The sequence below is a fragment of the Pezoporus wallicus genome, unplaced genomic scaffold (assembly GCF_028554395.1).
Source record: "Pezoporus wallicus isolate ANWC-B61680 ecotype Strahan unplaced genomic scaffold, APGP_CSIRO_Pwel_v1 contig_14443, whole genome shotgun sequence".
Classification (NCBI taxonomy): Eukaryota; Metazoa; Chordata; class Aves; order Psittaciformes; family Psittacidae; genus Pezoporus; species Pezoporus wallicus.
In genome coordinates, this window is record NW_026642728.1 from 349 (window position 1) to 12,918 (window position 12,570).

The window sequence follows — 12,570 nt, forward strand, 5'->3', positions numbered from 1 at the left end:
GCCCATTGAGGGTTCCCATTGGGGTACCCATTGATGGTGCTCTTTGGGGTACCCATTGGGATGCCCATTGGGGTTGCCCATTGAGGGTTCCCATTGGGGTGCCCATTGGGGTTACCCATTGGGGTTGCCCATTGGGGTGCTCATTGGGGTTACCCATTGGGGTTACCCATTGGGGTGCCAATTGGGGGGTGCCCATTGATGGTGCTCTTTGGGGTACCCATTGGGGTGCCCATTGGGGTTGCCCATTGGGCTTACCCATTGAGGGTGCCCACTGAGGGTGCCCATTTGGGGGTGCCCATTGGGGGGTGCCCATCGGGGTTGCCCATTGGGGTCCCTCACCCCCTGCCCCACAGGACGCTGCTGGCCCTTGGCTGCCACGTGGGGATGGCCGATGAGAAAGCCGAGGAGAACCTCAAGAAGATCAAACTCCCCAAAACGTGAGTCTGGGGGGGCCCAGTTGACCCCAGTTTGGTCCCAGTTGACCCCAGGCGATCCCAGTTGACCCCAGTTTGGTCCCAGTTGACCCCAGTTTGGTCCTAGTTTGATCCCAGTCAATCCCAGTTGACTTCAGTTGACCCCAGTTGAACCCAGTTGACCCCACTTTGGTTCCAGTTGATCCCAGTCCATCCCAGTTGACCCCAGTTCATCCCAGTTGACCCCACTTTGGTTCCAGTTGACCCAGTTTGATCCCAGTTGACCCCAGTTCATACCAGTTGACCCCACTTTGCTTCCCGTTGACCCCAGTTCATCCCAGTTGATCCAGTTTGATCCCAGTTGACCCCAGTTCATCCCAGTTGACCCCACTTTGGTTCCAGTTGATCCCAGTTCATCCCAGTTGACCCCACTTTGGTTCCCGTTGACCCCAGTTCATCCCAGTTGATCCAGTTTGATCCCAGTTGACCCCAGTTCATCCCAGTTGACCCCACTTTGGTTCCAGTTGATCCCAGTTCATCCCAGTTGACCCCACTTTGGTTCCCGTTGACCCCAGTTCATCCCAGTTGATCCAGTTTGATCCCAGTTGACCCCAGTTCATCCCAGTTGACCCCACTTTGGTTCCAGTTGACTCCAGTTTGATCCCAGTTGACCCCACTTTGGTTCCTGTTGACCCCAGTTCATCCCAGTTGACCCCAGTTCATCCCAGTTGACCCCACTTTGGTTCCAGTTGACCCAGTTTGATCCCAGTTGACCCCAGTTCATCCCAGTTGACCCCACTTTGGTTCCAGTTGATCCCAGTTCATCCCAGTTGACCCAGTTTGATCCCAGTTGACCCCACTTTGTGTCCCCCCGCCAGGTACACGATGTCCAACGGGTACAAGCCGGCGCCGTTGGACCTGGCGCACGTGAAGCTGACCCCGGCCCAGCTCACGCTCGTCGACCGCTTGGCCGAGAACAGCCACAACGTGTGGGCCCGCGACCGCGTGCAGCAGGGCTGGAGCTACAGCACCGTGCAGGTCAGCAGCAAACCCCAAAATCAGCACTAAAACAGCCTAAAACGGCCAAAAACACCAAAAAAACACCCCAAAACCACCCCAAAACCAGCAAAACCCACCCAAAAACGGTGAAAAACACCCCAATATTGACCAAAATAGACCGAAACACGCGGGACGGTGTGCGGTAGGGCTCGAGCTACAGCACCGTGCAGGTCAGCATCAAACACCCCAAAAACAGACCCAAAACCGGCCAAAAGCACCAAAAAAACACCCCAAAACCACCCCAAAACCACCCCAAAACCATCAATACCCACACAAAAACGGTGAAAAACACCCCAATATTGACCAAAATAGACCGAAACACGCGCGACGGTGTGCGGTAGGGCTCGAGCTACAGCACCGTGCAGGTCAGCAGCAAACACCCCAAAAACAGATCCAAAACCGCCAAAAACGGCCAAAAACACCCCAAAAACCACCCCAAAACCACCCCAAAACCATCAAAACCCACACAAAAACGGTGAAAAACACCCCAATATTGACCAAAATAGACCGAAACACGCGCGACAGCGTGCGGCACGGCTCGAGCTACAGCATCGTGCAGGTCATCAGCAAACCCCAAAATCAGCCCTAAAACAGCCTAAAACGGCCAAAAACACCAAAAAAAAACACCCCAAAACCACCCCAAAACCAGCAAAACCCACCCAAAAATGGTGAAAAACACCCCAATATTGACCAAAATAGACCGAAACACGCGCGACGGCGTGTGGTAGGGCTGGAGCTGCAGCACCGTGCAGGTCAGCAGCAAACACCTCAAAAACAGCCCCAAAACAGCCAAAACCGGCCAAAAACACCCCAAAAAACACCCCAAAACCACTCCAAAACCAGCAAAACCCACCCAAAAAAGGTGAAAAACACCCCAACATTGATCAAAATAGACCAAAACACGCGCGACGGCGTGTGGTAGGGCTGGAGCTACAGCACCCTGCAGGTCAGCATGAAACACCCCAAAAACAGCCCCAAAACAGCCAAAAACGGCCAAAAACACCCCAAAAAACAACCCAAAACCACCCCAAAACCAGCAAAACCCACCAAAAACGGTGAAAAACACCCCAATATTGACCAAAATAGACCGAAACACGCGCAACGGCGTGTGGTAGGGCTGGAGCTACAGCACCGTGCAGGTCATCAGCAAACCCCAAAATCAGCCCTAAAACAGCCTAAAACGGCCAAAAGCACCAAAAAAACACCCCAAAACCACTCCAAAACCAGCAAAACCGACCAAAAAATGGTGAAAAACACCCCAACATTGACCAAAATAGACTGAAACACGCGCGACGGCGTGTGGTAGGGCTGGAGCTACAGCACCGTGCAGGTCAGCATCAAACACCCCAAAAACAGCCCCAAAACAGCCAAAAACGGCCAAAAACACCCCAAAAACCACCCCAAAACCACTCCAAAACCAGCAAAACCCACCCAAAAAAGGTGAAAAACACCCCAACATTGATCAAAATAGACCAAAACACGCGCGACGGCGTGTGGTAGGGCTGGAGCTACAGCACTGTGCAGGTCAGCATCAAACACCCCAAAAACAGCCCCAAAACAGCCAAAAACGGCCAAAAACACCCCAAAAACCACCCCAAAACCACTCCAAAACCAGCAAAACCCACCCAAAAAAGGTGAAAAACACCCCAACATTGATCAAAATAGACCAAAACACGCGCGACGGCGTGTGGTAGGGCTGGAGCTACAGCACTGTGCAGGTCAGCATGAAACACCCCAAAAACAGCCCCAAAACAGCCAAAAACGGCCAAAACCACCCCAAAACCACCCCAAAACCAGCAAAACTCACCCAAAAACGGTGAAAAACACCCCAACATTGACCAAAATAGACCGAAACACGCGGGACGGTGTGCGGTAGGGCTCGAGCTACAGCACCGTGCAGGTCAGCATCAAACACCCCAAAAACAGACCCAAAACCGGCCAAAAACACCCCAAAAACCACCCCAAAACCACCCCAAAACCATCAAAACCCACCCAAAAACGGTGAAAAACACCCCAACATTGACCAAAATAGACCGAAACACGCGCGACGGCGTGTGGTAGGGCTCGCGCTACAGCATCCCCATTGTAACCACCTTGTTTCCAGATTGCTTCCCCATTGTATCCCCATTGTAACCCCATTATATCCCCATCGCATCCCCATTGTTTCCCCATTGTAACCCCCTTGTTTCCCCATTGTATCCCCATTGTATCCCCATTTTATCCCCATTGTTTCCCCATTGTAACCCCATTTTATCCCCATTGTATCCCCATTGTATCCCCATTTTATCCCCATTGTATCCCCATTGTTTCCCCATTGTTTTCCCATTGTAACCCCATTTTATCCCCATTGTTTCCCCATTGTAACCCCATTTTATCCCCATTGTATCCCCATTTTATCCCCATTGTTTCCCCATTGTAACCCCCTTGTTTCCCCATTGTATCCCCATTGCATCCCCATTGTAACCCCATTGTATCCTCACTGTTTCCCCAATGTATCTCCATTGTTTCCCCATTGTTTCCCCATTGTAACCCCCTTGTTTCCCCATTGTTTCCCCATTGTAACCCCCATGTTTCCCCATTGTATCCCCATTGCATCCCCATTGTAACCCCATTGTATCCTCACTGTTTCCCCAATGTATCTCCATTGTTTCCCCATTGCATCCCCGTTGTTTCCCCATTGTTTCCCCATTGTAACCCCCTTGTTTCCCCATTGTATCCCCATTGCATCCCTATTGTACCCCCATTGTATCCTCACTGTTTCCCCAATGTATCTCCATTGTTTCCCCATTGCATCCCCATTGTTTCCCCATTGTAACCCCCTTGTTTCCCCATTGTATCCCCATTGCATCCCCATTGTAACCCCATTGTATCCTCACTGTTTCCCCAATGTATCTCCATTGTTTCCCCATTGTTTCCCCATTGTATCCCCATTGCATCCCCATTGTAACCCCATTGTATCCTCACTGTTTCCCCAATGTATCTCCATTGTTTCCCCATTGTTTCCCCATTGTAACCCCCTTGTTTCCCCATTGTATCCCCATTGTAACCCCATTGTATCCTCACTGTTTCCCCAATGTATCTCCATTGTTTCCCCATTGCATCCCCGTTGTTTCCCCATTGCATCCCCATTGTAACCCCATTTTTTCCCCATTTTATCCCCCTTGCATCCCCACGGTGCCCCCCAGGACATCAAGGAGAAGCGGAACCCACGCCTCGTCCCCTACCACCTCCTGGACGAGGGCACCAAGAGCCGCAACCGGGAGAGCCTGGGCCAGGCCGTGCGCACGCTGCTGGGCTACGGCTACAACATCGAGCCCCCGGACCAGGACACGCGTGAGCAGGGGGGCTATGGGGCGCTATGGGGGCTATGGGGCTATGGGGGGGTGCTGGTTCCTTTGGGTGCCACGGGTGCAGGCTCCATTGAGTACCATTTGGGATGATGACTCCATTGGGATGATGACTCCATTGGGATGATGACTCCATTGGGTACCACTTGGGATGATGACTCCATTGGGTACCATTGGGATGATGACTCCATTGGGATGATGACTCCATTGGGTACCACTTGGGATGATGACTCCATTGGGTACCATTGGGTACCATTGGGATGATGACTCCATTGGGATGATGACTCCATTGGGTACCATTGGGATGATGACTCTATTGGGATGATGACTCCATTGGGTACCATTGGGATGATGACTCCATTGGGATGATGACTCCATTGAGTACCACTTGGGATGATGACTCCATTGGGTACCATTGGGATGGTGACTCCATTGGGATGATGACTCCATTGGGTACCACTTGGGATGATGACTCCATTGGGTACCATTGGGATGATGTCTCCATTGGGATGATGACTCCATTGGGTACCATTGGGATGATGACTCCATTGGGATGATGACTCCATTGGGTACCATTGGGATGATGACTCCATTGGGTACCCTATTAGGATGCCATCTCCCTTGGGTACCATTGGGATGCTGTCTCCATTGGGTACCCTATTAGGATGCCATCTCCCTTGGGTACCATTGGGATGCTGTCTCCATTGGGTACCCTATTAGGATGCCATCTCCCTTGGGTACCATTGGGATGCTGTCTCCATTGGGTACCATATTAGGATGCCATCTCCCTTGGGTACCATTGGGATGCTGTCTCCATTGGGTACCCTATTAGGATGCCATCTCCCTTGGGTACCACTGGGTGCTCCCGGTCTCTGTCCTTGGTGCTGACCCCCTCTCTCCCCCCCCCCCAACCCCAACCCCAACCCCACAGCGTCGGAGGCGGCGCCGGGCCCGGCGGGGGTGCGTCCGCGGCTGTTCCGTGCCGAGCGGGCGCTGGCGGTGCGCGCCGGGCGCTGGTACTTCGAGTTCGAGGCCGTCACCGGCGGCGCCATGCGCGTGGGTTGGGCCCGGCCCCACCTCCGCCCCGACGTCGGCCTCGGCGCCGATGAGCTCGCCTTCGTCTTCGACGGGCACCGCGTGAGGCGCTGGGGGCAACGGGGAGGTGGGGGGGGGGGAGATGGGGACCCGTTGGGGACATCGTTGGGAACACCTTGGGGTATGGTTGGGAACACGGGGGGAACCATTGGGAACCCATTGGGAACACATGGGGGAACCATTGGGAACCCATTGGGAACACATGGGGGAACCATTGGGGCCATTGGGAACACAGGGGGAACCATTGGGAACCCATTGGGAACACATGGGGAACCATTGGGGCCATTGGGAACACAGGGGGAACCATTGGGAACCCATTGGGAACACATGGGGGAACCATTGGGAACCCATTGGGAACACATGGGGGAACCATTGGGGCCATTGGGAACACAGGGGGAACCATTGGGAACCCATTGGGAACACGGGGGGAACCATTGGGAACCCATTGGGAACACATGGGGGAACCATTGGGAACCCATTGGGAACACAGGGGGAACCATTGGGGCCATTGGGAACCATTGGGGAACCATTGGGATATCATTGGGATATCATTGGAGAATCATTGGGGAACCATTGGGATATCATTGGGAACCCATTGGGAACCCTTTGGGGTATCATTGGGAACACGGGTGGAACCATTGGGAACCCATTGGGAACACAGGGGGAACCATTGGGAACCCATTGGGAACACAGGGGGAACCATTGGGAACCCATTGGGATATCATTGGGATAGCATTGGGGAACCATTGGGACATCATTGGGAACCCATTGGGAACCCTTTGGGGTATCATTGGGAACACATGGGGGAACCATTGGGAACCCATTGGGAACACAGGGGGAACCATTGGGAACCCATTGGGAACCATTGTGGAACCACTGGGATATCATTGGGGAATCATTGGGAACCCATTGGGAACACAGGGGGAACCATTGGGGAACCACTGGGATATCATTGGGACATCATTGGGGAATCATTGGGGAACCATTGGGATATCATTGGGGAATCACTGGGGAACCATTGGGATATCATTGGGAACCCATTGGGAACACAGGGGGAACCATTGGGGCCATTGGGAACCATTGGGGAACCATTGGGATATCATTGGGATATCATTGGGGAACCATTGGGATATCATTGGGAACCCATTGGGAACCCTCTGGGGTATCATTGGGAACACATGGGGAAACATTGGGAACCCTTTGGGGTATCGTTGGGAACACAGGGGGAACCATTGGGAACCATTGGGGAACCACTGGGATATCATTGGGATATCATTGGGAACACATGGGGAACCATTGGGATATCATTGGGAATCATTGGGGAACCATTGGGACATCATTGGGAACCCATTGGGAACCCTTTGGGGTATCGTTGGGAACACATGGGGGAACCATTGGGGACCATTGGGAATCATTGGGGAACCATTGGGATATCATTGGGAACACATGGGGAACCATTGGGAACCCTCTGGGGTATCATTGGGAACACATGGTGAAACATTGGGAACCCTTTGGGGTATCGTTGGGAACACAGGGGGAACCATTGGGAACCCTTTGGGACATCATTGGGAACACAGGGGGAACCATTGGGAACCCTTTGGGACCCCATTGGGAACACATGGGGAACCATTGGGAACCGCTTGGGACCCCTTTGGGACCCCATTGGGAACACATGGGGAACCATTGGGAACCCATTGGGAACCCTTTGGGACCCCATTGGGAACACAGGGGGAACCATTGGGAACCCATTGGGAACCCTTTGGGACCCCATTGGGAACACAGGGGGAACCATTGGGAACCGCTTGGGAACCCCTTGGGCCACCCCATGTCCCCATCACCCTATGGCCCCCATCGCCCCCATCACCCCATAGCCCCCATCTTCCCCATCACTCCATAGCCCCCATCTCCCCCCATAACCCCATCTCCCCCCATAGTCCCCATCTCCCCCATCACCCCATAGCTCCCCATCTCCCCCATCACCCCATAGCCCCCATCACCCATCTCACCCCATCTCCCCCATCACCCGCTCTCCCCCATCACCTCATAGTCCCCATCACCCCATCTCCCCCATCACCCCATAGCTCCCCATCTCCCCCATAGCCCCCATCACTCCCCATCACCCCCCATAACCCCATCATCCCATAGTCCCCATCACCCTCTAGTCTCCATCACCCCATCTCCCCCCATAACCCCATCTCCCCCATCACCCCCATAACCCCATCATCCCATAGTCCCCATCACCCTCTAGTCTCCATCACCCCATCTCCCCCCATAACCCCATCTCCCCCATCTCCCCCCATAACCCCATAGTCCCCATCACCCCCTAGTCCCCATCACCCCATCTCCCCCCATAGCCCCCATAACCCCATCTCCCCCATCACCCCATCATCCCATAGTCCCCATCACCCCCTAGTCCCCATCACCCCATCTCCCCCCATAACCCCATCTCCCCCATCACCCCCATAACCCCATCTCCCCCATCACCCCCCATAACCCCATCATCCCATAGTCCCCATCACCCCCTAGTCTCCATCACCCCATCTCCCCCCATAGCCCCCATAACCCCATCTCCCCCATCACTCCCCATCACCCCATAGCCCCCATCACCCCCCATAACCCCATCATCCCATAGTCCCCATCACCCCCTAGTCCCCATCACCCCATCTCCCCCCATCACCCCATCTCCCCCATCACCCCCATCACCCCATCTCCCCCATCTCCCCCATCACCCCATAGCTCCCCACGCCCCCCGTGACGGCCTGGCCCCCCGCAGGCTCAGCGGTGGCACGTGGGGAGCGAGCCCTTCGGGCGGGCCTGGCAGGGGGGGGACGTGGTTGGCTGCATGATCGACCTGGCCGAGGCCCACATCAGCTTCACGCTCAACGGCGAGCTCCTCATCAGCGACGCCGGCTCCGAGGTGGCCTTCAAGGGCTTCGACGTGGGCGAAGGTGGGGGTCCCATGGGGGTGCAATGGGTGCTCTATGGGGGGTGCAGTGGGTGCTCTATGGGGGGTGCAGTGGGTGCCATATGGGGGGTGCAGTGGGTGCCATATGGGGGGTGCAGTGGGTGCTCTATGGGGGGTGCAGTGGGTGCCATATGGGGGGTGCAGTGGGTGCTCTATGAGGGGTGCAGTGGGTGCCATATGGAGGTCCAATGGGTGCCATATGGGGGTCCAGTGGGTGCTCCATAGAGGTTCAATGGGCACTCTGTAGAGGTTCAGTGGGTGCCCTATAGAGGTCTAGTGGGTGCTCTATAGAGGTCCAGTGGGCGCCCTATAGAGGTTCAATGGGTGCCCTATAGAGGTTCAATGGATGCTCTATAGAGGTTCAATGGATGCTCTATAGAGGTTCAATGGATGCTCTACAGAGGTTCAATGGATGCCCTATAGAGGTTCAATGGGCGCCCTACAGAGGTTCAATGGATGCTCTATAGAGGTTCAATGGATGCTCTACAGAGGTTCAATGGATGCCCTATAGAGGTTCAATGGGCGCCCTACAGAGGTTCAATGGATGCTCTATAGAGGTTCAATGGATGCTCTACAGAGGTTCAATGGATGCCCTATAGAGGTTCAATGGATGCTCTATAGAGGATCAATGGATGCTCTATAGAGGATCAATGGATGCTCTATAGAGGATCAATGGGTGCCCTATAGAGGTTCAATGGATGCTCTATAGAGGTTCAATGGATGCTCTATAGAGGTTCAATGGGTGCTCTATAGAGGTTCAATGGATGCTCTACAGAGGTTCAATGGATGCCCTATAGAGGTTCAATGGGCGCCCTACAGAGGTTCAATGGATGCTCTATAGAGGTTCAATGGATGCTCTACAGAGGTTCAATGGATGCCCTATAGAGGTTCAATGGATGCTCTATAGAGGATCAATGGATGCTCTATAGAGGATCAATGGATGCTCTATAGAGGATCAATGGGTGCCCTATAGAGGTTCAATGGATGCTCTATAGAGGTTCAATGGATGCTCTATAGAGGTTCAATGGATGCTCTATAGAGGTCCAATGGGCACCCTATAGAGGTTCAATGGATGCTCTATAGAGGTTCAATGGATGCTCTATAGAGGTCCAATGGGCACCCTATAGAGGTTCAATGGATGCTCTATAGAGGTTCAATGGATGCTCTATAGAGGTTCAATGGATGCTCTATAGAGGTCCAATGGGCACCCTATAGAGGTTCAATGGATGCTCTATAGAGGTTCAATGGATGCTCTATAGAGGTTCAATGGGCACCCTATAGAGGTTCAATGGGTGCCCTATAGAGGTTCAATGGATGCTCTATAGAGGTTCAATGGATGCTCTATAAAGATTCAATGGATGCTCTATACAGGTTCAATGGATGCTCTATAGAGGTTCAATGGATGCTCTATAGAGGTTCAATGGGTGCTCTATAGAGGTTCAATGGGCGCCCTACAGAGGTTCAATGGATGCTCTATAGAGGTTCAATGGGCGCCCTACAGAGGTTCAATGGATGCTCTATAGAGGTTCAATGGATGCTCTATAGAGGTTCAATGGATGCTCTATAGAGGTTCAATGGGTGCTCTATAGAGGGTCAGTGGATGCTCTATAGAGGTTCAATGGGTGCTCTATAGAGGTTCAATGGGTGCTCTATAGAGGTTCAATGGGTGCTCTATAGAGGTTCAATGGATGCTCTATAGAGGTTCAATGGATGCTCTATAGAGGTTCAATGGATGCTCTATAGAGGTTCAATGGATGCTCTATAGAGGTTCAATGGATGCTCTATAGAGGTTCAATGGGTGCTCTATAGAGGTTCAATGGATGCTCTATAGAGGTTCAATGGATGCTCTATAGAGGTTCAATGGATGCTCTATAGAGGTTCAATGGATGCTCTATAGAGGTTCAATGGATGCTCTATAGAGGTTCAATGGGTGCTCTATAGAGGTTCAATGGGTGCTCTATAGAGGTTCAATGGGTGCTCTATAGAGGTTCAATGGGTGCTCTATAGAGGTTCAATGGATGCTCTATAGAGGTTCAATGGATGCTCTATAGAGGTTCAATGGGTGCTCTATAGAGGTTCAATGGGTGCTCTATAGAGGTTCAATGGATGCTCTATAGAGGTTCAATGGATGCTCTATAGAGGTTCAATGGGTGCTCTATAGAGGTTCAATGGGTGCTCTATAGAGGTTCAATGGATGCTCTATAGAGGTCCAATGGGCGCCCTATAGAGGTCCAACGGGCACCCTCTGAGTGTCCCCGTTCCCCATAGGCTTCGTGCCCGTGTGCAGCCTGGGCCCGGGGCAGGAGGGGCTGCTGAACCTGGGCCAGGACGTGAGCTCCCTGTAGACATTCAATGGGCGCCCTACAGAGGTTCAATGGGCACCCTATAGAGGTTCAATGGATGCTCTATAGAGGTTCAATGGATGCTCTATAGAGGTTCAATGGATGCTCTATAGAGGTTCAACGGATGCTCTATAGAGGTTCAACGGATGCTCTATAGAGGTTCAATGGGTGCTCTATAGAGGTTCAATGGATGCTCTATAGAGGTTCAATGGGTGCTCTACAGAGGTTCAATGGATGCTCTATAGAGGTTCAATGGGTGCCCTATAGAGGTTCAATGGGTGCCCTATAGAGGTTCAATGGATGCTCTATAGAGGTTCAATGGGTGCTCTACAGAGGTTCAATGGATGCTCTATAGAGGTTCAATGGGTGCCCTATAGAGGTTCAATGGGTGCTCTACAGAGGTTCAATGGATGCTCTATAGAGGTTCAATGGGTGCCCTATAGAGGTTCAATGGGCACCCTACAGAGGTTCAATGGATGCTCTACAGAGGTTCAATGGATGCTCTATAGAGGTTCAATGGGTGCTCTATAGAGGTCCAATGGATGCTCTACAGAGGTTCAATGGATGCTCTATAGAGGTTCAATGGATGCTCTATAGAGGTTCAATGGGTGCTCTATAGAGGTTCAATGGGTGCTCTTTAGAGGTTCAATGGGTGCTCTATAGAGGTTCAATGGATGCTCTATAGAGGTTCAATGGGTGCTCTATAGAGGTTCAATGGGTGCTCTATAGAGGTTCAATGGGTGCTCTATAGAGGTTCAATGGGTGCTCTATAGAGGTTCAATGGGTGCTCTATAGAGGTTCAATGGGTGCTCTATAGAGGTTCAATGGGTGCTCTATAGAGGTTCAATGGGTGCTCTATAGAGGTTCAATGGGTGCTCTACAGAGGTCCAATGGGCACCCTCTGAGTGTCCCCGTTCCCCATAGGCTTTGTGCCCGTGTGCAGCCTGGGCCCGGGGCAGGAGGGGCTGCTGAACCTGGGCCAGGACGTGAGCTCCCTGCGGTTCTTCACCATCTGCGGCCTGCAGGAGGGCTACGAACCCTTCGGCGTCAACCGCAAGCGCCCGCTGCCCCTCTGGTGCAGCCACAGCCGGCCCCGCTTCGTGCCCCTGGCCCCCGACCACCCCCAGCTCGAGGTGAGGCCCCATAGCGGGGGGTAATGGGGCGGCCCCATAGGGTTCGGGGTGGGGATGAGGATGTGATGGAGCCATAGGGTGGGGATGTGGGGGGGAGGCTCCATGGGGTGGGGATGGACCCATAGGGTGGGGATGGGGGGGGAGGCTCCATGGGGTGGGGATGGACCCATAGGGTGGGGATGTGGGAGGCGATGGACCCATAGGGTGGGGATGGGG

At 53.2% G+C, this 12,570-nt stretch overlaps 1 protein-coding gene across 1 annotated transcript; it reads left to right on the forward strand.

Moving 5' to 3' along the window:
- Window positions 1–352: 352 nt before the first annotated feature.
- On the forward strand, window positions 353–12,354 carry LOC130611406 (ryanodine receptor 1-like; the record flags this gene model as incomplete). The annotated part of the gene is made up of 6 exons (XM_057432111.1): window positions 353–437; window positions 1,292–1,451; window positions 4,658–4,805; window positions 5,751–5,956; window positions 8,688–8,862; window positions 12,146–12,354. Coding segments are annotated over exons 1-6 (951 nt in total), but the record flags the coding sequence as incomplete, so codon positions are not given.
- Between the last annotated feature and the right edge of the window lie 216 nt (window positions 12,355–12,570).